At 47.6% G+C, this 22,250-nt stretch overlaps 1 protein-coding gene across 1 annotated transcript in view; it reads right to left on the bottom strand.

Annotated features, from left to right (window-relative positions):
* Positions 1–22,250, bottom strand: part of satb1b (SATB homeobox 1b) — a 45,137-nt gene that overhangs the window by 5,680 nt on the left and 17,207 nt on the right. The window contains exons 8-11 of the mRNA XM_079275055.1: positions 19,048–19,544; positions 16,752–16,964; positions 13,630–13,704; positions 12,966–13,121 (exon numbers count right to left, since the gene is read on the bottom strand). Of these exons, the coding sequence (XP_079131181.1) occupies positions 12,966–13,121; positions 13,630–13,704; positions 16,752–16,964; positions 19,048–19,544 (941 nt within the window). The remainder of the gene's footprint in view (positions 1–12,965; positions 13,122–13,629; positions 13,705–16,751; positions 16,965–19,047; positions 19,545–22,250) is intronic.

Genomic DNA, 22,250 nt, shown 5'->3' with positions numbered 1-22,250 from the left:
GAAATAACACACTGTAGTGCTGTGTGGGAGAGCGAAGAGGAGGTAGAGGATAGGACGGGGGGGGGGTGAAGCTACAAGAGAGCTGTAAAGGGACAGAAGTGGATGAAGAAGGACGGACGGCCGCGGAGTCAAACCAGCGAGGAGGAAACACAGCGTCAAAGAGAAGCATTGAGGTGTGTGTGAGTGTGTGTGTGTGTGTTACGGAGGGCTACTCGCTCAGCCGGGTAGTCTGTCCTGGCGCCGTGACAGAGCGGCGCTGTAATCTCCCGGCCAGTGAGCGGCAGCACCTTTCATTTCCACAGGATTACACCGCGCTGCTGGTCCGCACACACACACACACACACACACACACACACACACACACACACACACACACACACACACACACACATACAGAGAGGGCAGAGCCACGCCGCCACACTGCATGCAAGAGATAACTCAGCAGTTTGGTTGTCCCCTGTTCCAACTCCTCCCATAAGCCACATCAAACCCAGGAGGGGGGTTTGGAGGAGATGGGGGAGAAGGAGAGAGAGAGAGAGAGAGAGAGAGAGAGGGGGGAGAGCGGGGTAGAGGGGGCCATAAAGCCTGCGTGCCCACCTTGTTCCTTTGCCACGTTTATTGTTGCGTTTTTAATTTGCATGCAGAGGGATTTGGACGGCGCTCCAGTTGGGCTGTCTGTGGTTTCAGCTGATTCGGTAGTGCAGGCGAACGCGAACACACACGCACGCACACACACACACACACACACACACACACACCGCAAAGAAACGCACACAGACCACCACACACCATCTTGTCAAAGCCAGAGAAACTGTACCCCGGCCCAACGATGGAGTAATCCAACTCAAACACTCCCAAAACCAGCAGGATTAAACCCAAAGTAGCAGAGCCAATCAAACAAAGGCACCACGTGAACTCCATTTCAATGCCAGGAAGTCCATTTGATGAAATAAAGTACGGAGTTTATCAGTGTGAATGCTTCGTGTCTGTGCTCTACAGTTTGTTTTTTGAGCTGACATGCAGCGAAACGAACACACGAACATTTGCGTCACGTTTTTTTTTTTTTCTCCTCATGTGATGCACGTCAAACAGCAGTTAGCGCTGCTCCCGGCCAGCACTGTGGACAGTGGACAGTCAGCATTTTCCATGGCAGTTTCAAGAGCTTTGTTTGTGTTTGTCTAATTGCATTGCTTCCACAGGCCAGGCAGAGGCAGCGGGGATAACGAGAGGAGAGAGAGAGAGACAGAGAGACGGGGAGGAATAGAAGGGAGGGAGCGAGAGAAGTTAGCAATCTGACTCCCTCGTTGTCAGTAAACTTTAAAGGAAAAGAACCGGCGTATTGTGAACGGCATAAAACTTCATTCTTCCACAGTTTGAAGTAGCGTGAATACTATCTGATGAAAAGCTTTACCTCCACATCCAAGCTCTCCCTAAAGAGCGAGTAAACCAACAAGGCTTTACGTCCAACATGGCCACACTGTTGCAAGTCTGTTTTTGTCTCCCCGTTTATTATTTAATGTAATTTGTCGAGCCTCTCCGCCGCGGCCGACGAGCACTACCCGCTCTTGATTGGCTCGTGGAACTTGCTGCCAAGTGTTCCAACACAGTCCAGGGAAAAAAAAATAAAATCTAGGGCTCTTCAATCTGGCGCACTCTGCGTTTTGTTGAAGATCATTAAGGGCACTCTATAAATAAATAGAACAGGTAGCTCAGAAGAGGCCCAGTTGTTGGCCAACAGAGAACACACTCGCCGGGCTTCGACTGCTGCTCGGTAAACCTCATCGCGTCGCAGCTTAACCGGCGAGGCAGCGACGGGAAACTGACTGTGATGCTTGTAAGAATCACTCAATGTTCACCGATTATTTTGTGTTTTTACACAGATAGGAGGTAAGGTAGTCAGCTCACCCTGTCAGACAGCCAGAGAGTAAACGAGCGTCTAGTTAAGAAGTGAATGGCCAGGATGCTGTTATTAATTACACCTTAGCCGTAACAACTTCATCATTTTGTGGATTACTTTGGACTTTAATTTATAGATTTTTTTTTTCCCCTCTAAAATGTTATCTCGTGTGTGTGTGTGTGTGGGGGGGGGGGGGAAACAGACTCTCGAACACAGTTTAGACTCGTGCTAAATTGTCAATCCAAAATAATTTAGATTCTTCAATAAGAAAATAAAAGCGTGAGGATTTACTGAACGTCTTTAGAACGTATACACTGTTGGTCAGAGAAAACAATGAGTGTGAAAACGTCACAATTTTACACTAAATCATAAATCAACCAAGTCAAGAAAAATACGAGCAGGTTACTTGATGATGAATATAATAACTGCAGCCCCTATTGAGGCCATTCATGGCAGAAATCTCATGTGCGAGACATTTAAACACAAGAAACTACTTCAGTTTGGCCTCGTGGAGCGAACCAGTGCAACAAACCGAGATCGCCTTCGTAAATCACAGCAAGTAGTGAACGGGGAAGCCGCTTTGTTTTGATGCGAAATAAATACATCTCTCAGCCGAACCCACAGATGCTGCAAACAGGTTCATCGGAGCAATAAGCACTGACAGGCGAAGGATTATCTTGCTATGTTGGCACACACCTGCGACAATATTGCACAATAATCCGCCGCCTCTAGGTCATCGTTGCTTAAATATTAATTAGTTTCAAACAACGGGACTGGCAAAGGAGAACCACTGGCCTTTTCTCTTGTTTTACAGCGGACACGGATCTGACCGGAGGCTAATGGGGCTCCGGGGTCACGAGGTGCCAAATTAAAAAGGGTAATAAACTCTTCAGCGGGCCATTGTGTGGCCCTGGTATAAATAGCAACCGGGTGTGCTGATGAGAAAAAAATATTTCCCTCCCAAACACAATAGTTGAATTCATGCGCGAGATTCACCCGGCAATGCAATGCGGTACACGCTGTATGTGAGTGCTGCAGTCACAAGCTGCCAATAAGCGCATAGGCCTGCTCTGTCAGAGAACAGCATGGTATTCACCGCCCAACCCGTCCAACCAGCGAACGACCGCTGCAAACAGCCAGCATGGCAGCTCAGGGATGAGCGACTGGCAGGCAGGCAGGCAGACAGACAGACAGACAGACAGGCAGGCAGGCAGACAGACAGGCAGACAGACAGGCAGACAGACAGGCAGACAGACAGACAGGGTGTCACACGGCCTGGCCAACACCTTCGCTCTAATCTCATTTGCTTGTTATCAGTCCCATCAGGCTGACCTCGGCCACTGCAAAAATAAATAAATAAAATAAGCCAACAGATGTCCATCAATTTGCCATTTGAGTTTATTTTTCCCCTCGTTCCTCAGATTACTGCGTGACCAGAAATCATGCTTCAGTTTGCTGCCACGGTTTCAACCCCCGAAGCAGACTATATGCCAGTGTATCGAGTATCGATTGGATTTGGACAAAAAATAAAATAAATGAAAATCGGATCAGATCAGATGACGCATCAAAAAAAAAAGGAAAAAAAAATCCCAGATGAAGACATGATTGGTGCCTTTGTTGGCGGGTTGGAGGACAGGACTGTTTCGGAGGCAGCAGACAAACCTCTTCTGTGTCTGAACAAGGGAGGGAGCTAAAAGTAGGGGGAAGACAATGCGTTGTTGTTTCTCCTCCTCCTTGAACCTGGCAGAGGCCCAGCACTGGCAGACAACACGATGCAGATAAATGCAGCCGATAACACGTTTCTCCTCCCTGAGCAAGCCAAACTGCCGGCTGCACGTGGCGCCTTCACCCCGCAAGGTAACGTGTGCTGTGTTGTAAAAAAAAAAAAACATTAGGCCACGGTGGACGCCCATCTGCTGACGACGAGTGTTGAAACCTTCCCGATGCTCGGACATATGCGGATCTCCCGCAACAATAAGCAATAATTGACAGTGAATTCAGGGCCAGACTTTTTTTTGGGTGGTGGAATAAGTCTCTCTCTGCAAACAGCAAAGCTCTGAGTGACTTCACAAATAATCTGTGGCATACTGTGAGGGCGACGGGGCAACGTTAACGGGGTCAGTGTCATGTGAACAGCACTCCCTAACAATATAGGGAGAACACATTGCGTGCTGCTTTCAACCCAACCAACATCCTATTTATTAGACTGTTAGCGTCTTTATTCAATTTCTTTCTTGAATGTCCACACAGCCATCGGCATCTACAGTTACTTCATACACTGAATGTAACACGGATAACAGGAGCGTTGGAGTAAACGAGCAATAACCTACAGAGATGATTTAGGTGCAATGTGTCTCATTAGATAACGGGTCAGATGAAAAAAGGCCAAAAGAAAAAGTCTATTTCGTCCTTTTAAAAATGAATGCTAGCAAGATTCTTAACCTACTAATCTGTCTCGCTGAAGGAAAGATGGCTGAGCCGTGCATTCGTTACAAACCCAAAGTAATCGCGTTGGCTTTCATTCATTCCCTCGCAGAGAGGAGAAGGTTTGCAAGATCACAAAAAAACGAATTCATCCAGCGTCACTGAGCCATTTGTTCAACAGGCTCCGTGTTCATGAAGCCGTCTCCACGTGGAGAAGTATTGCACTGTTGTTGAGGAGGACCATGTCTACGGAGAACCCGTGATCGCTCAATGCATCACCCACCGCTCACCATTAGGGACGGCAAAGAGAACTCCAGTACTCGACATGGACGCATTACCAGTTACTCAACATATCGAGCAATCAGTTTTCTTTCTGCGTCTAAAAATGAATGCATAGATATAGCCATATGAATGTACATCCATAAAGCAGAAGGAAACATCAGACATAGATAACTCATTCGCTAGCAGCGTTGACATGAGACGTTTAGCCTATTCGTCCTATTAAGGCGTCTGCGAGCTGATGCCGTTTGTTGAGCCGGAGTACAAGCTTCCACCGCGGCAAACAACAACCACGAGAGTGAAGAAGACGGAACTTCGTGAGCGAACCTCGGTAAAAACCGATCTGCAAAGAGCCGCCCCAAGGTAGCCATTACTCGTGGACAGCACTCACCACAGAGTCATTGACTGCCACTTGCCATTTCATTCAGAACCGGGAGTCCTACGGACACGCGGTTCTGATGACCGGCACACTGCACCTTCTACAATAATGTAATCCGAACAGAAGGTGTGAAGAGGTCAAATAATGAAAACGGTTAAAACAGAAAAAAAGGTTTGGACTGAATTTAGGGCTGTTTACCATATGATGATCAAAGAGTTGAATTTATTGTTTCATTCACCGATGCATTATTCTTTATAACTTCGCCATCTGATCCCGATTTACACGCTGGTCTTGAGTATCCATGAGGAGTCCTTCTACCAAAAACATGGCTAAACCGGACACCTTTTTGAAATTACAGATATGCCCTCCGGATGGTTGATGACACCGAGCTGCTTTTTCTTTTTATCCGAAATCTTTTGAAGATTAAAAAAAACCGAGTCATCTTAAATCATTTGAAACTCGCCCTTTAAAAAAAAGAAGAAATACTCTTTTATTGTTAAATCATGTTGACGTGACTCTGATGTCTTGTCAGAGTGGACGCTTTCCAGATCCTGGGTGCCAGATTGTGTCACCATCCTCTTTTGTGAGGATGTCAGTGGCTGAGCTTTAGGGGAGAAATGTGCCAGTCTGAGTCATACATGCCAAACAATTAATCTCTATTCGAGGCGCGACACGGAGAAGTCTTCGCCAAAACTGTGAACGTTTTCTGAAGAGGGGGTCGCGACCTCACCAGATACAATAAGCGAGTCGACAACAATAACAGACTGACGGCTGACACGACACACATTGTGGAGGCGAGGCATGACTGTGCAGGAAACGGCCCTCTCTGTGTCAGCGCTCGCTCCCAGAAACAATACCGACCAGTTCTTGTGTGGCGGTTTACGTCACGGCTGCCGAACCAATAAAGTGTGCGGGGAATTTTCGAGCAACCAAATAGAGGCAGATGGAGCATAAAGAATAACCAAAGGCAAATGACCGGTCCATCTGAAATGGAGCACATTAAACATCTGTGTGGTTGCAGCGTTTTCCTTTTTTTCCCTCCTTTCTTCTCTCTAGCTCTACGTTTTGTTCTTTTCGGCGAAGTTCTTCACACACAAACGCACAGAACACGGTGACAATAGTGGGGAGTTCCCCGGCGCTGCTGTAATCGACTCGTGTTGGATTCTCAGCAGGGTAAGTGCCTTGCTCAAGAACACCAGTAAAAAGACCAGAGAACACGTTCCATTTAAATCCGATCAAGAAATTAGATGCCAGGAATGTTTTTAATGCTCAGTATTGAACAATCTATAAACATTTGCAGGAAACAAACCTAAATCCCTTTAGATATCAGCGGGTATCACATATTAGTGAAATCGTGTTCTCTTTGCCCACTAAAGATTTTTTATGAGTACAAAATGGCGGAAAATGGAGCCGCTGATGATGCTGCAGTCCATGTGCCTCTTCGTAGCAAATATTAGTATTGTTGGAATTGCACCGTAATCTAGTTTATTCTGGTGGTGGGCTGATATTTGGGCGGCAGCACTGTCTGCACAGCAACACTCAATGTGCAAACACTGCTCTCCCACCACAAATTTACCTCTTTTTTTATTTATATATTTTATAATCGTCTCTGTTCAATACAGCGGAGGCAGATGGAGGATGAACGCACAGAAGACAACAAACACACTGAAGATGAGCTCGCGATAAACAACAACGGCGGCAGAATTACAAACACAGAAAGCACCTACATGCAGTCTGACTCCACCAATTATAAGGGCTTGATTGAGATTTAATTCAAAGCTTGGGCTTAATTGCTAATATCAAAGCATAATTAAGCTGATAAATCATGACTGATCTTATTGAATTAGGGATTGAAATAGCAGAGAACTTGCAAATTGTCTATGTCAGCTAAATAAGTCTTCTTAATTGGCCTACAAGTTTGCTTCAGATACTAATGAAAGCGAACAAATTGTGCAGGTGCGCTACTCGTCCCTACGAGTCAGACATGTTTTAAATAATAAGAAAAACTGTTTTCTTCAAGAATTGAAGGTAACACGAGGTGAGTAATTGATACACAAATGGTCATTATTATTATTATTATTATTATTTGTGGCCTTTAACCAGTTGAGCTGTGAGAACATTTTGAGCTCCATCAGCCGTCTCACAGAGAATATCTGAAAAGGGATCAAAATCAAGTGCACACAAGCACCAGCGTGAGCACTTGGATAGCTCCTAATATCTCCCCATGCAATTCCCCTAGACTCAATCTCACACACACTCCTGTATGCACACACACTCTCTCTCTCTCTCTCGCTCTCTCTCTCAGCCGGTGGCTGTAGTTAAATTGAAATATTTCCCGGCGTGTGTCAGAAGCATGCAAAATGATAATTATGACAGATCTGATTAGGCGGGCCGAGGCGGGCGGCTCCGGGCTGCAGGTGCGACCTTGTGCATTCCGGAGTGTGTAAATAAAATGAATTACAAGCGTAGGGGGCGAGCGGCGCGTGACACAGGCGCGCACGGGGGGGACTCCCACGGGGGGCACCCTAATGGAATATTTTCCCCGAGTCTAATAATACAGTTGGTATTGACTTGAGGTAATTAGGGGGATCATTAAAGCGCTTTTCCCGGCGTATTTGCCTGCCTGATCAGATTAGCGGGAATGGGCCTCAGAACAAGCCCTGTGTGGTCTGTCAGCAGGAGTGGAGACAGTGGGAGAGGGTTAGCTGCAGAACATTTGCAGGAAAGAAAGCGCGAGCACAATACTGCGCCTGTCACTGGGAGCACTTGCTAACAAGCAGGCCAAAGGGTAAGGGCTGGTAAGGTTAGGCATGTGGCCAATAGGTTGAGCCCCGGTTAGGCCTTGAGAGCTACGCATAGCAAAGGGCTGGTGAACTATTAGCAAAGTGCTAACTCAGTTAACTGGCTAACACCTGCTCCCCGGTAGAAAACATTTGTCTTGTAATAAATCTATTAGAGGTGACGAAGAGACAATTTGAAGTGCTGACAGTCGGGGCAGATTCCTAGTTTGGACCCCGAAGAGGAGGAGGAGGAGGAGGAGGGAGTGGGTTGCGCAATTGGAGACAGATGGGGTGAGAGGTGGCATGTAAGGCATAAGTGAGAGAGATGGCAGGAGAGACGCAAAGTGCTCTGGGCATGCTCAGTGAGACCCCGGGGCTCCCGCTAAGAGGAGGAGGGTTCTATGAAACAGGCAGCGGAGAGAAAACAGGCTGGTGGGAATTCCACTGTCCATTAAACAATAAGGGAAAGGCTCATTTCAGAGGGAGGGGGAAGACTTACCGTTTGCAAGATAATTCATTCGCTAAATTAATTATTCAGACAGCTGGGTCTCCAGTTCAAGAAATTGTGTCTTTAATAATAGAGAGGATCTGGCCTCGCCTGTTTCCCATGGCAACCTAATAATCAAGCAGGCACAGGAGATAAATAAATAAATCAATTAATAAACAGGCACGGCCCTTTTGGGTCCCTTGGGGTTGCGATATGCTCGCTCTGATCTGCCTAATTTGAGGGAGAGAGAGAGAGAGAGAGAGGTGTGGAGCTGTTCATCTACAAAGAAAAAATAAAGAAAAAAGACACCTTGACGCCATCGCACAGAAAGTACAACTTATGAAAAGTATTCCAAAGCAGATCCAGATATTAAAAGGTGTCCGACCACGTCTTCACTGCGTCATGTTTTGCTGTACTATGATGTCACTTAATGCCATTTGTAAACGACTCTCCGTGCAAAAACATGACTTCTAACACGCCGACCCCAAGTGGCTTCTCAGTAACAGACAAACCTCTGAGCGGCCACCATCCAGAAACAGACACCCAAAAGGTCAGCCATCTGCCCCTCTTGTTCAGCAGCCATTGGATGGAGCAGAATGATAGAAGTGGTGTGTGTGTGTGTGTGTGTGTGTGTGTGTCGTTGGTCTGGTTGGGCGGGTCATGCGCTAAATATCTGAGATTAAAAGCTAAGAAAAGCGCTCAAGCCCCCATAAAACATGTACGACCAGTAATGCGATTCAACCCCAAACAGGAAATAAGTCATTTTCCAAACATGAAGGAAGCAGCTCCCGTTATTCTGTCACCCTCCCTTCCTCCTCATATCAGTGTCCCCACCCACTCCCCCACCTCTCCAGACCAACAAGGCACTCACCCCCCCCCCCCCCCCCACCCATCCTCCACTCCGGGGACTGCCGTGCCAGGCGGGTGCAGGGTGACAGATGGCATACACCAACCTCCCCCCACTACTGCGCCAGCCCCCCCGCCCGGCCCCCCCGGTGGCGCAGCGGCGGACCAGATCAGTGCCATTCTGTCTCATTAGAGCCTGGCTAATTAGCGTAACCTCTTCCAGGGGAGAATGGGCGATGTGAGAGATGGAGAGAGAGAGAGAGAGGGCGGTGTTGGTGCGCTCTGCACTCTTCTGGTCATTGAGGAGTCTGAGGGCTTTGAGCCCCGTGGCGCGCGGGGGCTCCCGGGGTGCTTGTTTTGTGACAGCAGGGACTCTGATTTTTCGCCCGTTGCGCAATTCCTCCCAGGAAGTGTCGGGGATGTTTGGACATAAAAGTCGTGTCAAAGCGACGCCCCCCCCCCCCCCTCCGACCCCCCCGCTCAGCTCACCTCCAATCGCTCATCTGAGCATGAGCCGCCCCCTCTGCCGGGCTAGCCGACACAGCGAGCCTCCCCTGAAAACAAAGCACAGTAGCCTGCTCGGTAGCCGCTCTGGCCACTACTGCGGCAGTGAACAATGCGGACATCAACTCCATCCAGATCATAGCTCTCACCTCCGCGGGGCTAAAAGCAAACGGGCCTGTTTGGCGAACAGAGCTCCTTCTGGCAGTGTCCTCGCTGGATTCCAACCAGTAACGCACAGTTGTTTTCTCCAAGTCTGACATCTCCCGGAGCTAAATGGAAACGGAACATTCTTGGAGCGTTCGATCAGTTTGAGGCCTTGAGGAATGGAGCATGAATAATGATTCAGATTTTATTTCATCAAAGCCTGGGTGTAATATCTGTCCTAATAAATCAGAATTGCTGCATGGATTACTTAAAAAATATGTATGCCCAGACTTGAAGTGAAATGGCGACCATCAATCTGATGAAGTAATATGGAATGGGTTAGATTCACTGCTCTATAGTTACTACTTTGAATATGTGGCAGTAAAAGAGTGATTGAAATGCAACATTGAATATGTGAGGGGGGGCAGAGGCCTGCAGTGGTTACGAGCCCGAAGAGAGGACGGGATGGCTGCGTTCCAGGAACCCCCTCAAACACACACATTCAAATGTGCCTTCACATAAACCCGTATCTAAACGCCATACACAGAAATACACACAAGTAAGAATGCGCTCAGTGGAGCACGCACCAATCAGTGAACAGCTTTTCTACCCAGGGCACCACTGTTGCCTTTGACCTCCTCCAACTCTGCATCTCTTATTTCTCTGCTCTCAAGATCTCCCTTTGCTCTTCTTCTTCTCTTCTCCGCTGCATCAGCCGTCTTTCTGTGAACAAGGGCAATGTGCGGCACACATACACCCTCATGCTGTACAAACGGGGGTGGTGGGGGGGGGGGGGAGACTGGTACCAATGGATTCTGGTCACCTGATCCTGTGCTTGCGTAAGCATGCTGGGAAATCCTGAGCTGAAGAGGCTGAACTGCACGCCGAGCTGACGGGACGGTGCCAGTGCCTCAGTGGCGAGGCCTCTTCCCTTCCCCCCCCTGCGATTATTTCCCTGGACCCCATGTGGGCATCCTGCCAGTGCGGCCCATCCTCCACACTCGTCACCAGCCACATCCACACTCAGTATACCAGCAGTCTCTGCTGGCACGGCACTCAAACCCAAAGCTCGGCGAGTGTTGTTTTCTTCCTGCGCGGCTGCAAAACCTCTCTGGACTTAAGCTGTCGTTTACAACGTGTCGTTTAAAAAACACATTTTGCGATTGTTCCTGGACGACTGATTCACACCACAGGAAGCTCACGAGCAATTAACACCCAGTATCGTAGCTCTGGTCACATGAAGTAATCGTCTCTTTAGTTCCAGCAGAGGCACCGGTGCTTTTAACAAGTGCAATCTAATGTGCGACCTTAAACACCTTAAAACAAGACCACTTTATGAACAGTAGTCATGGCTGCAACCAACTCTTATTTTCATTTTCGATTAATCCACCCATTATTTTCCAGAATAATTGGCTGGTTGATAAAATGGCCAAACCCAAACATATCTAACGTTCAATGATATAAAACAGCAACTGAGAAACAATGACAAAAGCTACAAATACCAACGTTTAAGAAGCTGCAACCAGCAAACAAACCAGAACTTTTGCTTGAAAAGTGACTCAAATGATGATCAGCAAAATAGTTTCTGGTTCATTTTCTGTCGATCAACCGGTCGATTAATTCACTCGTAATTGTTGCAGCTCCACTGCGATCAACATATTATAACAATGGCTTGTACGAGGGGAAGGGACAAAAGATACAACGTCGAAGAAGAAGACATTTGCGCCCGTAAAGATGGTCTGACGCCAATTCTGGAAAGTTAAATCACGACAGAATTATCTGCCCACAGCTACACATAAACATAAAACTACAATCTTGAAGCATTTGGGATTTTCGAAGATTTTTCGAGGAAGCTGCGAGTGAAAACTGGTGCTGGTCACTGATTTTTCAGGGTTTAGGGGTCCTGATGGGGAGGAGCAGGCCCGGCCTGGCCTGGCGCTGCCGGTAGCTGTGGCGATGCCGGCTGGGTAGTAAGGGGGGAGACCAGCTGCCCGGGGAGCGCCCATTACGAGATGGAGCCAGAGATAAGTGCTCTCCCAGGCCCCCTTTCACAGGCATAATTAGCACACTTCTTATCTGCTGCTCAATTCACATTCACACCCGCCTGCCATGAATGGAACGTGAAAGAGAGGCAGAAATCGGGAGGAGGGGGGGGCGACGAGAGAGGTAGAGGGGGCAAGACAGAAAGACGGGAGTGAGGTGGAGAAGGCACGGTGGAAACCTGTTCCCAGACAAACCTTCATTTGAGAAGAGGGAGACATGTGCGAGTCAACGCCTCCTCCCTCTCCCCCCTTTTCTCTCTCTCCAATCCTTCCAAGGAGTCTTTCAACTCCTTAACAAAAACAGTGGTTTGTGCATCAAACTGCAATTTGGTAAAACAAAGCTATCTGAGGGTATAATCATCCTAATCAGCAAGAAAAAAATAAAGCCTTTGCAGATATTTCTAGATTATTCCGCCCTTGGTGATCTATTCCCCCCCCCCCTCATCGTCTTCATCAAGCACAATTGTGGAAATCTTCCCAACTCCTCTGTCAGACACGTGAAAACCTTTAATAATAACTCCTCAGTGCTACATTTTAAAATTGCTTTTAATACTCAGTTAAATTGGTGGTGTGTGTGTGTGTTTTCCCCCTCCCTGTTTCCAACACACACAGGCTTGCATTGTGTGAGCGCTTTGCTCTCTGGGAGAAGATAACAGGGGCCCATCGTCTTACTGAACGGAGCTCATATAAACAGGTTTGTTTGGTGTTGAAACACTGTCGACTGCTAAACCTCCAAACCCACAATAGAGAGGACATGTGTCATTATGTGGGTGAATCACAGCAGCGATGCACTGGGGCAAGTCTCTCTCCGGGCTGGATGGATTTCGACTTCTTTGCCTTGAACTGTACGAATATTATGATGCTATATGCATCTAGTATCAATTTCAACGCTGACATCCATCAGCCTCTGTGTCAACGCATCAATACTGCTGCAAGAGCCACTTTACAAAAGATGAAAGAAGTTATGATTAACAGCATTCACACGTTCCTCAAAAGGCAGGTTTGTGGGTGAGTGGGCTGGATTTTGGATATTGAACAAACAACCATGTCCCGTTGATGAAAGAAGAAATACAGCTCTTCGTATTCTGTGAGTGTAGCTTGAGCAAGTTTTCTGGAGGAAGACAATGAGAGAGAACAGCGAAGCAAGCGTGGTCCCTCGCTCAGGGTGCTGTAGTGTCTGTACCTGGCTCTTGGAGGCGGCCACCTTGGCGAACAGGGCCTGGGAGACTTTGGCCCTCTTCATCTCCTGCTGGATCTCGTCGTAGATGGTGGAGTTGATGTTGAGGACGCAGCTCTCGGTTTTGCCGTTCCACTCGCTGGGCAGAGGCGACGGTTTCACCTGGTGAAAGGAGTGGAGACAAAGGAAAATCACAGAAAAATCCCACGCGTGTTTCATTGCTAATACTTTGTCAGGTATTGGATTCTTCTTTGTATTTAACAGGTTTTGGTTGTGTGTATGGAATGGATCACGGTACTCGACCTGAAGATGTTTTCTTTTAATATTATCAGAGTCATGTGTGACAGTTAGTATGCTAAATACGGTGCATCTGTCACTGAGATTTGTCGATATTTTTCCACAGGTTTTGATACCAAATTAGGATAAAAACCCCGAAGAAATCTGTCTACATTAAATGTAATTAAAATTAGTAATAGTGTAAAATAAGGTGGTATTAGACATTCTTTACAAACGAAAACTGATAAAAATGCAAATATTAGCCTTTCAAGATAATAGCAATTAATTGCATGTTGGGAGATAATAAGCCTCAAGTGTGTGTATCGTCTATGACAATGTGTGCATTCAGATTGGTGGAGGTGGAGAGGTGAGGTGGGTGGCGTTATCTGCTCACAGGGGAAAGGCCCACGGGGATTCTGGGATTCCAGTCCTCGGGCCTCACGCTGTTACAGTCTTCCCTCCGGGGCTGCTGTGTCGGGAACACAACACAACCGATATTTGCTCAGGCTCACACGGGGAAAAAAAGAAAGGTAATCTGGCTAAATACAAGCAGACACACACACACACAGGAGTGTAGATTACACCCACGCTCGGCTCCAGCCTTACATTGCTCAAAAACACTGAGATGTGTCGTGAGGAATGTTATTATTCTCATGTCAAACTGGTGATTAAAAAATAAATGCAAGTCAAGTGAAATCAAATCATCTTCATTCAGCGGCTTGTTGCATCTTGACAAAAATCCTTTGACAAGTTAACAAGTATCCTAATAAAAGCATTACCCACCAACCATTAGCCCATGAATCATTCCATACGAGCCCCTTTGAAAGGAGACGGCGGTTGGGTACGAGTACGAGCGCATAGCATTCAAATGAATCATAATAACACCAACAGCTACTAACTCACGACGCACAGTCTGTGATAAAAAAACCCAGATATATTCAAGTATTTGTCTAGACGCCGAATACGGGCTCCTTTACGTGTCAAAGACAATCACGTAATCCTAATATTTGTGGTGGAACCGGAATGCCGGAGCGTTTCTGGGCCTTTCATCTCGACGCGGGCTCGCCGGTCTGAGCGGCGGGTTACCGTGTCAAGCCAATTGTTAAGGCCGGGACATGCGCTAACTGGCTTTAGGGGAGTTGTGCCGACCCATCAGCGCATGTGAGAGAAACATACCTCTGCATCTGTTTTTACGAGGCCAATAAAATCCCTCCTCTGTCTCGGGCTCAATTGCCACCCTGGCTGATTTATGTGCTTAGATTCACACCGCACTGCTCCATAGGAGAGGCTGGCAGATGGCCAGGTGTACGAGTTGTGCGAGCGCGTGTGTTTGTGAGAATTGCCTTGTGTAGCAACGGGCCTGCATGATAAATGTTGATGGCTTTAAGTCATACAGGTGAAGTATATTAGGGCCCTCAAGATATTCTATTGCTGTGCCAACAGGAGTATAAAAAAACCCACAAACTTGAGTTTTGGGTCTTGTTTGAAATAGTTTGTACGTCGTGTAGCAGTCTCTGTGTTTGTTGTTCAGCCGGCAGATCTCTTTCTGTGTTGCTATGGATGTCTACAGCTCTGGAAGCTGGTCCCAGATATGCTACAAGGATCCTTTTCTGTGGTAATTCACCTGATGTGATTGATGAAAATCTAAAAGCTCATAGGGTCCAAATGCCCATTTCTGAATCTGAGATGTTGTTAAAGACATTTACAGTCGGAAACTTATATCAAAATAATGTTTCGCCATATTTGCTGAAACTATAAACTAACAGCTCTTCATGAGGCAGATAATCTGTGGACAAATCTGGTTCCTCTGACTAGTTCTTCCAATGGCATTTGTAAGATTCTGCTGCGCCCGAAGGAAGACGACCAATCAGAGCCGAGGAGTCTGTAACGCAGCTGTCAATCACAAGCGCACACTCCTTTCACACTGATCAAATAAGAATCAGGATTATGTGACTGCATTGCCTATTTCTCACCTCAAACCTTCCCAGGAGCAGATTTGAGTGACTGTTCCAGTAACTCGTAACTGGGTGACAGTCTGATTGGAGTTTGTTATTCTTAACAAAGTTACAGTCTGCAGCTCTGACGGTGGGTTATTACGCCAAACAGAAGGTTCTTGTCTGAAGGCCCACGCTCTCACTCTGAATGTCTGTCCTGCACTGACACAGCCTCTCATTGTAAAGATGAGCTGTGAACTGCGAAGAAGCCCCGTCGAAGCTCAGCACCGCTGCTTCAGAATGCCACTCTTTCTTTGCAGTTTTGCAACAGACAGCGGCTGGCATCATGCTGAGCAGTTTCACGGGGGAGGTTTCCACTTCGGAGGTGTGTGGGCCTGTGCTTCTGTCTGTCTTCCCTCCTCGGCGACGAATAAAAAGCCAAATCTTCCACCGGGTACAGAACAGAGACGGCCTTTGTCGGCCCCTGTCACTTTCAGACGCAGCTGAGCGCTCTTCAAATGGGCTTAAGTGGTAGAAAGTTGCCACATACCTTTCAAATGACGGACACGGATTTACGGCGAGGGTAGAAAGTTGTGCTCCGGTAGGCGGCGATTTAAAAAAACGGCGGACTGACTAAACGACGTTTGATCTTTCCTGGAGCCCGTCGCCGCTGAGAGAACTCTATTTGCACAAAGGGAGGGCAGCTAATGCCGCCTAATGCGCGGTAAAAGGTCAGAATTAGCACAAAAAACGATCCATCATCTGTGCACCGGCCTCACCTGTGTGGTGAGGGGCGGGGACGATGTGGGACTCGTTTACATGCGGGGAGAATGCAAATGTGTGTTCTCTGGTGCGCACGGTGATGGCACGAATGGGCTGATATTTACGACACGTCTTCTCCAGACGGGTAGCAGCCTGATACAATGGAGGGGAATGTGAAGAGTGGCAGGAAAAACAATGTGCCGGGATGGCGCTCGTGTCCATGCTTGCTGTTGTCACATGTAAACAGACATACGTTTTACACTCTAATAGAAAGAGTAACCTATTGCTTAACCTATCGTAGTGACGATGAAACCTGGCAGGTTTGTTACGTGTGTCTGGGTTAAGTCCAGGAAATATCCAGCTCCTTAAAAACACACCTGCATACTTGTCCTCTAAGCCTGACCGCATGTAAACACACTCACTGCTCACAATGTCATGAAACGGTTGACAGGACTAGATCTACTCACACATACGGGTTCTTTTTAATATATATTGAACAAACGCAGTCTTTGCTCCATCTCCAGCGTAGAGATTTGCATTTTGCAAGTTAGCGAGCTGGCAAACTGGAATGGCATGCGACGGGCCAGTTTGGTAACAAGTTTGTACTTCCGAGGATTCTTTAAATCTGCCTTCACCCCGTGACGTAAACTGAAAATACGACTGTGAACAAACATCTTTTTACGTTACGGTTTCATCCGATTCCTAATTAGCTCTGCCTCAAAGAAATTAAACTCCAGTCTCCTAATTATGTCCTTCTGAGTGATAATAAACGCAGGGGTACCACAGAGAGACATGCAGAGGGAAGAATTAAACCCGTTACCTGTACAGGTCGGATGGGCGGCGTGCTGATGAGCGGGGGGGCGCCCATCGCCGAGGCCGCCGTCAGGCTGCGCTCCCTCTCGTCCTGGTAGATGCGGTCGCGCTCAACCTCCGGCAGCTGCAGGAAGTTCTGCATGGCGCGCAGGTTGACCAGCAGCGACTGGGAAGCCGTTTTGGGGTCCTCCTCCTTGCGGAGAATCTCGGACAGCAAGCCCTGCGTGGTGGTGGTGGTGGGGAGGGAGGGAGGAAAGAGGAGGGAGGAGAGGGGAGGGGAGCCGAAGAGAGAGTGACGGGAGAAGAAAGATAGCAGCTTCCAGAGAGGAAAACAGTCGGATGGAGGGGGTGAAGCAAGGAGAATAATCACATTAGAGGATTCTTAAACGGTAAAGGAGAGCCGTGAGTGTAGATGGAGACTTCAATGACAATGGAGATGACACTCTGATACCCACTTTAACTGTAAACTAAGACGAAGACTTCTTCGTCTCCTGATTTCAGTACTTCCCTCATACCTTCTCTACGGTTTCTCTCTGCCTTCCATTATATATATAATATATGTATATGTTCTCTTCTGTTGGTTGGCAGCACTTCATCGACCCTTCATTCTTGGATGACAGAACTACCGTTGAAACTTTTCTTTGTGGCCTTCAGCCCTCTGCTGCATGTGATTTTGCAGATCTTGGACACATTCTCGGAGCGGCGTGCCGCTTCCGATAAGAGCCGCAGCTACTCGCCTGGAATGTGAAAGTCTTGTGCGGCGGGCAATCAGTGTATCCTCTGTTTACTTTTCAAAAGCGCTCAATTCCATCATTACGAGACGCCGGTGACTCCATTATCAGAGACGTGTGATTGGGCCTTTTCATCAGCTCTTGGCCACACACTGAGCAAACCATCGCTCCGCTTCTCTCGCCATCAATAGGTGTGATTTGGTAATAAAACAAGGTGATGGGGAAAACATGCTCACGCTTTTATTTCTATTTTTTTCAGAGCTTGCGAATTCTTTTGGGGAAGGAGCAGAGCTGCGAACATGTGCTTGGTGTCGTTATTCTGACTGTTAAAACTGTCTGCATTCTTAGTGTCTGCGTGCTTATTACTCTTCGCCATCGACCCTTCTCTGTCTCTCTTTTTGGTCAATTAGTTTCCCGAGTTTGTTAAAATAGAAACTCTGTTCTTCCACTTCGTCTCCTCTGATCCACTTCCTGCATCGACAGCAGCCCCCTTCATGTCAACCCCCTCCTTTTATTAACGCAGACTCGTGGAAAAATACACAAGCCTAATAAACAATCCTCCAAAGGCAAACTCTCCAACGGCACATTGGGCTGATTCCTCATATCAGCCACAGATAAGACTCCGTTAGTGTGGGAGCTCGCATGAAAACTGTCTGACACACACACACACACATTTGTTCTTGGGGTTGCTGTACGTTCTAATTCTGATAGATTCTTATCAGTTTATGTTCCTTTATTTTTCATACACAGCGGCTTCAAAGCAAATGGAGTTGTGATGAGGTTTGTTCACCTCCCTCCACCCCCAATCTAGTGCAGACGGTACGTCTTAAGACATAATCGCTGCCTTCTGTGTGTGTGCGTGTGTGTGTGTGTGTGTGTGTGTGTGTGTGTGTGTGTGTGTAAGGCCTCTGACTATGAAGTGAAACCACATATTTTGGCAGGGAGAGAACACACGCCATGACCGCGCCCGGGTCTTTTGCATCATGGCAGGCTGCCAGCTGTCTTGAAGTACAGTAAAGGTGCTGGATTACTGGGCTGAGAATTATGAATGAGATTATGAAAGATTCAAACACCAGGCCTTTCTTAGTAGAAAAAATACCAATAATAAGTGAAGTAGTTTTGTAACTTCCTTGTTGTGACGTGTTTCCTCATCCAACAGGTTGTTGGTGTTGGACAGTGAGGGACGCACTTCAAGTGTTTTTGTGCCGTTTGATTTCAAAAGTTGACACTCTGTCATTTTAGTGCTTTTAAAAGGTACTGACGTACTCCAAACTGACAGACTGGGACATGAAATTAAATAAAAATCTATTTTAAAAAAATGATAGAAAAAACTAATCATCAATCAACCTTAAATGTGCATTTATCAACGTTGATCATGTTTCACATGCCACCTTTTGCCAATTTGATATGAATTTGACTGATATTAAAGTCCGCGACAAACGTCCGTTCCACTGACCAAATTATTGCAATTATTATTATAGCAGAAAAAGAAACGAGGCTTCGGACTGAATGAGCAACTTTTACGTTGTAAAAGGCAAAGAGGTTCCCTGTGAACTGTACCGCGCTCCTCACCTGGGTTCTGTTGAAGGCCACGCGGGCGAAGACGGCCTGTGAGATGCCGGCCCGCTTCAGCTCGTCCCTCACCCACTGGTAAATCTCGACGGACACCTCGGTGTTTGAGGACACCTGTGGCTCCATGGGCTTGTTGTGGGAGTTGCGGTTGACCGGCGGGTGGTTGAGGTACTGCTGCGACAGCGACTGCTGCGCCAGTAGCCGGTTCACCGCGTACTGCTGGTTGAGGATCTGCGCCATCACGAGCTGCTGGTTGACCAGCTGGGGGCTGATGGGCGTGGACACCAGGCCCGGGTGGTGCATGCCGGGCATCTGGGGCTGTCGGCCGCCGGTCTGACCGCCGTGTTGCGGTGGGGCGTGAGGCAGCGGGGGCACCGGCGAGGAGGGAGTCTGCTCGGCCGTGCTGCCGGGGATGGGCTGCTGCTGCTGGGAGAAGCCCAGGTGGTTGTGGCTGTGGTTAGAGCCGGGTGGAGAGAGGTCGGACAGGCCGTCCATCTCTGCAGGAGGAGAAGAACGAGCGAAGAGAGGGCAGAGACAGGGATAGGGGGAAAGAAAAGGATCAGTTTCAAAGTCTTCCTCAAAGACCATAAAAGACAAAACATCACTGGAGAAAGTGCCGGTGGCTCCAAAAAGGTTAAACCGTAATCTCAGAAATCATCGGCTTAATGTCACCAAAGATCTATAATCAGGGAACCAGATCTGCTCTGCATCAGATCAAACTGTGACCTCACGTCAATCTCAGCCTGTCAGCTGACATTTACTTTCATAACAAACGGAAAGGAAAACATTTTGGCAGTCAGCACACATTCATGAATAGAAACCCAAACTACTAACATGAATATACAGAGGTGTAGTGTGCTATTCCTACCCAGAGCTCTTCTCAGGCCTCTTCCCCCCCGACCGGTTGTGACACAGACAGATAAAAGAGCCTCGTTGTGTTTTGACCTGCGTCTTCCACAAGCCATGCCTTCGAAATTAAGTTCAGATCATCTGTGGCCTCATCATGTGAAGAAAATAAAGAATCTCGGCGAGACAGTGGAGTGTGTGTAGGTGTAGGTACAGGATGCAGTGAGGAAGGAAGCACATGGGAGGGTACAGCGTACAGCACAGTGTGTCTGAGTGAACCGAAAAAGACAGGACCTGAACTGTCTGTAAGACAAAACGAAGAAAAGAAATCTCTGTGCCGTCATTTAATGGCGTTTTGGAGATTTTTGCGGCATCTCTTGCTTTGGGTATCTTTAAGTCCATAATGGCTGCCAGGGAATATTTTAAGACGGGTTTAAATGATGTGCTTAGAGGATGAAAACAATGATTTAACATTCAAAGTACTACCCACAGCGAAGTGAACGGCTGAAATGTTTTCAGGTTTCCGCCTCTCTTTAAGGAATTCCGCATATGCCGAAGCTTTCTGACCGGCTGAGTGAGTGAGGGGGCAGCGTTTAAGGACTCATACGGCTGATGGCAACATTAACACCTCAGAAGTGCGCTGCGGCCTTCACATCCCACGGAAAAGCGTCGCATGAGATTGTGAAAAGCGTAAATTGCTGTTGTGGGGAAGAGGAGGCGGGGAGGGGGGGGGGGGGGTCTTCAACAAGCTGAATTTTTCAGCAGATGAAAGATTAAGTGCATGGATGTTTTCCAAAAATACCCACAATAATCGTGCGTTTTGAGCTGCCTGTTTCTTAACTGTCAGCGAGCACAAAACACCCGGCCAAGACGGGTCTATTCAGCGTTTGTCGAAAACAAATGATGTTGGTGGGGGGGGAAAAAACAAAAAAACAAAAAATAAATAAAAAATCTTGGTAAATAATCACATCTCTTCCCATAATCCCTGGCATTCCCTGGCTCTGATGGTATGGCGTTTCTATTCACTCATATGCGACTGTGTGTGTGTGTGTGTGTGTGTGTGTGCGCATATGCTTGCTCGCACGGACTGCTGGGGGGCATGCTCACAAACACACAGGCACACGGAGAGGCATTTCCATGCAAATTGAAAAGAGAAGGGGGTGACAGAAGAGCATGGCAGGCCCTGGGAGGAAAAGGCTGCCACAGAAGCGGGAGTCCTCGTGTGGAATCCTGCCACAAAAGAGCCCCGGATTAAACACACAATGGGAATGGGATGTGGGCTGAAGGGAGGGGGGTGGGGGGTGAGAGAGAGAGAGAGAGACATACAGAGTGACCCAACTCTCTTTCTCTCTCTTGCGTTAGCTTCCCTGCACCGTGTTCGCCGGCGGCCCGGCTAACATCACTTCAGCTGGCAGAGCGGCAGGGTGGCGTGCCAGTACCTGCGACCAGGTACTTATTCCCTCGACTTCGGGCGCAAAAAACGCTCGCTTACAAAAAAAAAACCCGCAGCGCGGTGAAGTAAATGCAGAGTCACATTTGACACCACTTGACAAGGCACAAAGGGATCTCTCTCTCTCTCTCGCTCTCGCTCTCTCTCTCTGCCCCTCAAACTTGGCATCTCACCAGCTCTTTCTCTTCCTGCTCGGTCTCTTCGTGGCCGTGCACAGCAGACAGCAACCCGTCATGAATATTGAGGTCGGGGGGGGGGGGGGGGGGGGCACCTGAGGCTCGTGTGCCAAGGTTTTCCTGTGAGTTTGTGTGAATACATCGTGAGACGTTAGCGCTGCTTCCGTGTTTCGTAGACGTCGGTGGATTTGTTCTCGTCAGGGACTCGATGTCCCCGGAGGGAGCGACACGAACAAAAACCCAGTTTCTGCTTCTTAAAGCCAAAAGGATTGAGCACTTAAATGTGTTCCAGATGAAAAGAGACATTATGTGACGGGTGTGACCATGATGGTGGTTGAAAAAGTGAAGGTAGGATTGTTGAACTGAGTGTGAGCAAACAATGCAAAGAAGTGCTTTTTCATTTCGATGCGACTTTTAAGTGCTATTTGGTTTTTCGGATTTAGACTTTAATTGACATTGAGTTTAGGTAAGAAGACAAGTAAGTCAGTAAGATTAGGTACTAAGGAAGGAATGTAGCTCCTCACAAGTTTCTTAAATTACCGTGTGTGTGTGTGTGTGTGTGTGTGTGTGTGTGTGTGTGTGTGTGTGGGTTTACGTACTTTTGTCTCAAATCTATCAAAATGCGTTCACACTGTGGCGACTGGGGTTATGGTAACTCTCCAAGGAATTAATTCATGTCAGTGTAAGGCCCTTCAGAGTGAAATAACCAAGAGTGTGTGAGTGAGTGTGTG

This window comes from Melanostigma gelatinosum, assembly GCF_949748355.1.
Source record: "Melanostigma gelatinosum genome assembly, chromosome: 9".
NCBI lineage: Eukaryota > Metazoa > Chordata > Actinopteri > Perciformes > Zoarcidae > Melanostigma > Melanostigma gelatinosum.
This window is presented reverse-complemented; position numbering and strand designations above follow the sequence as displayed.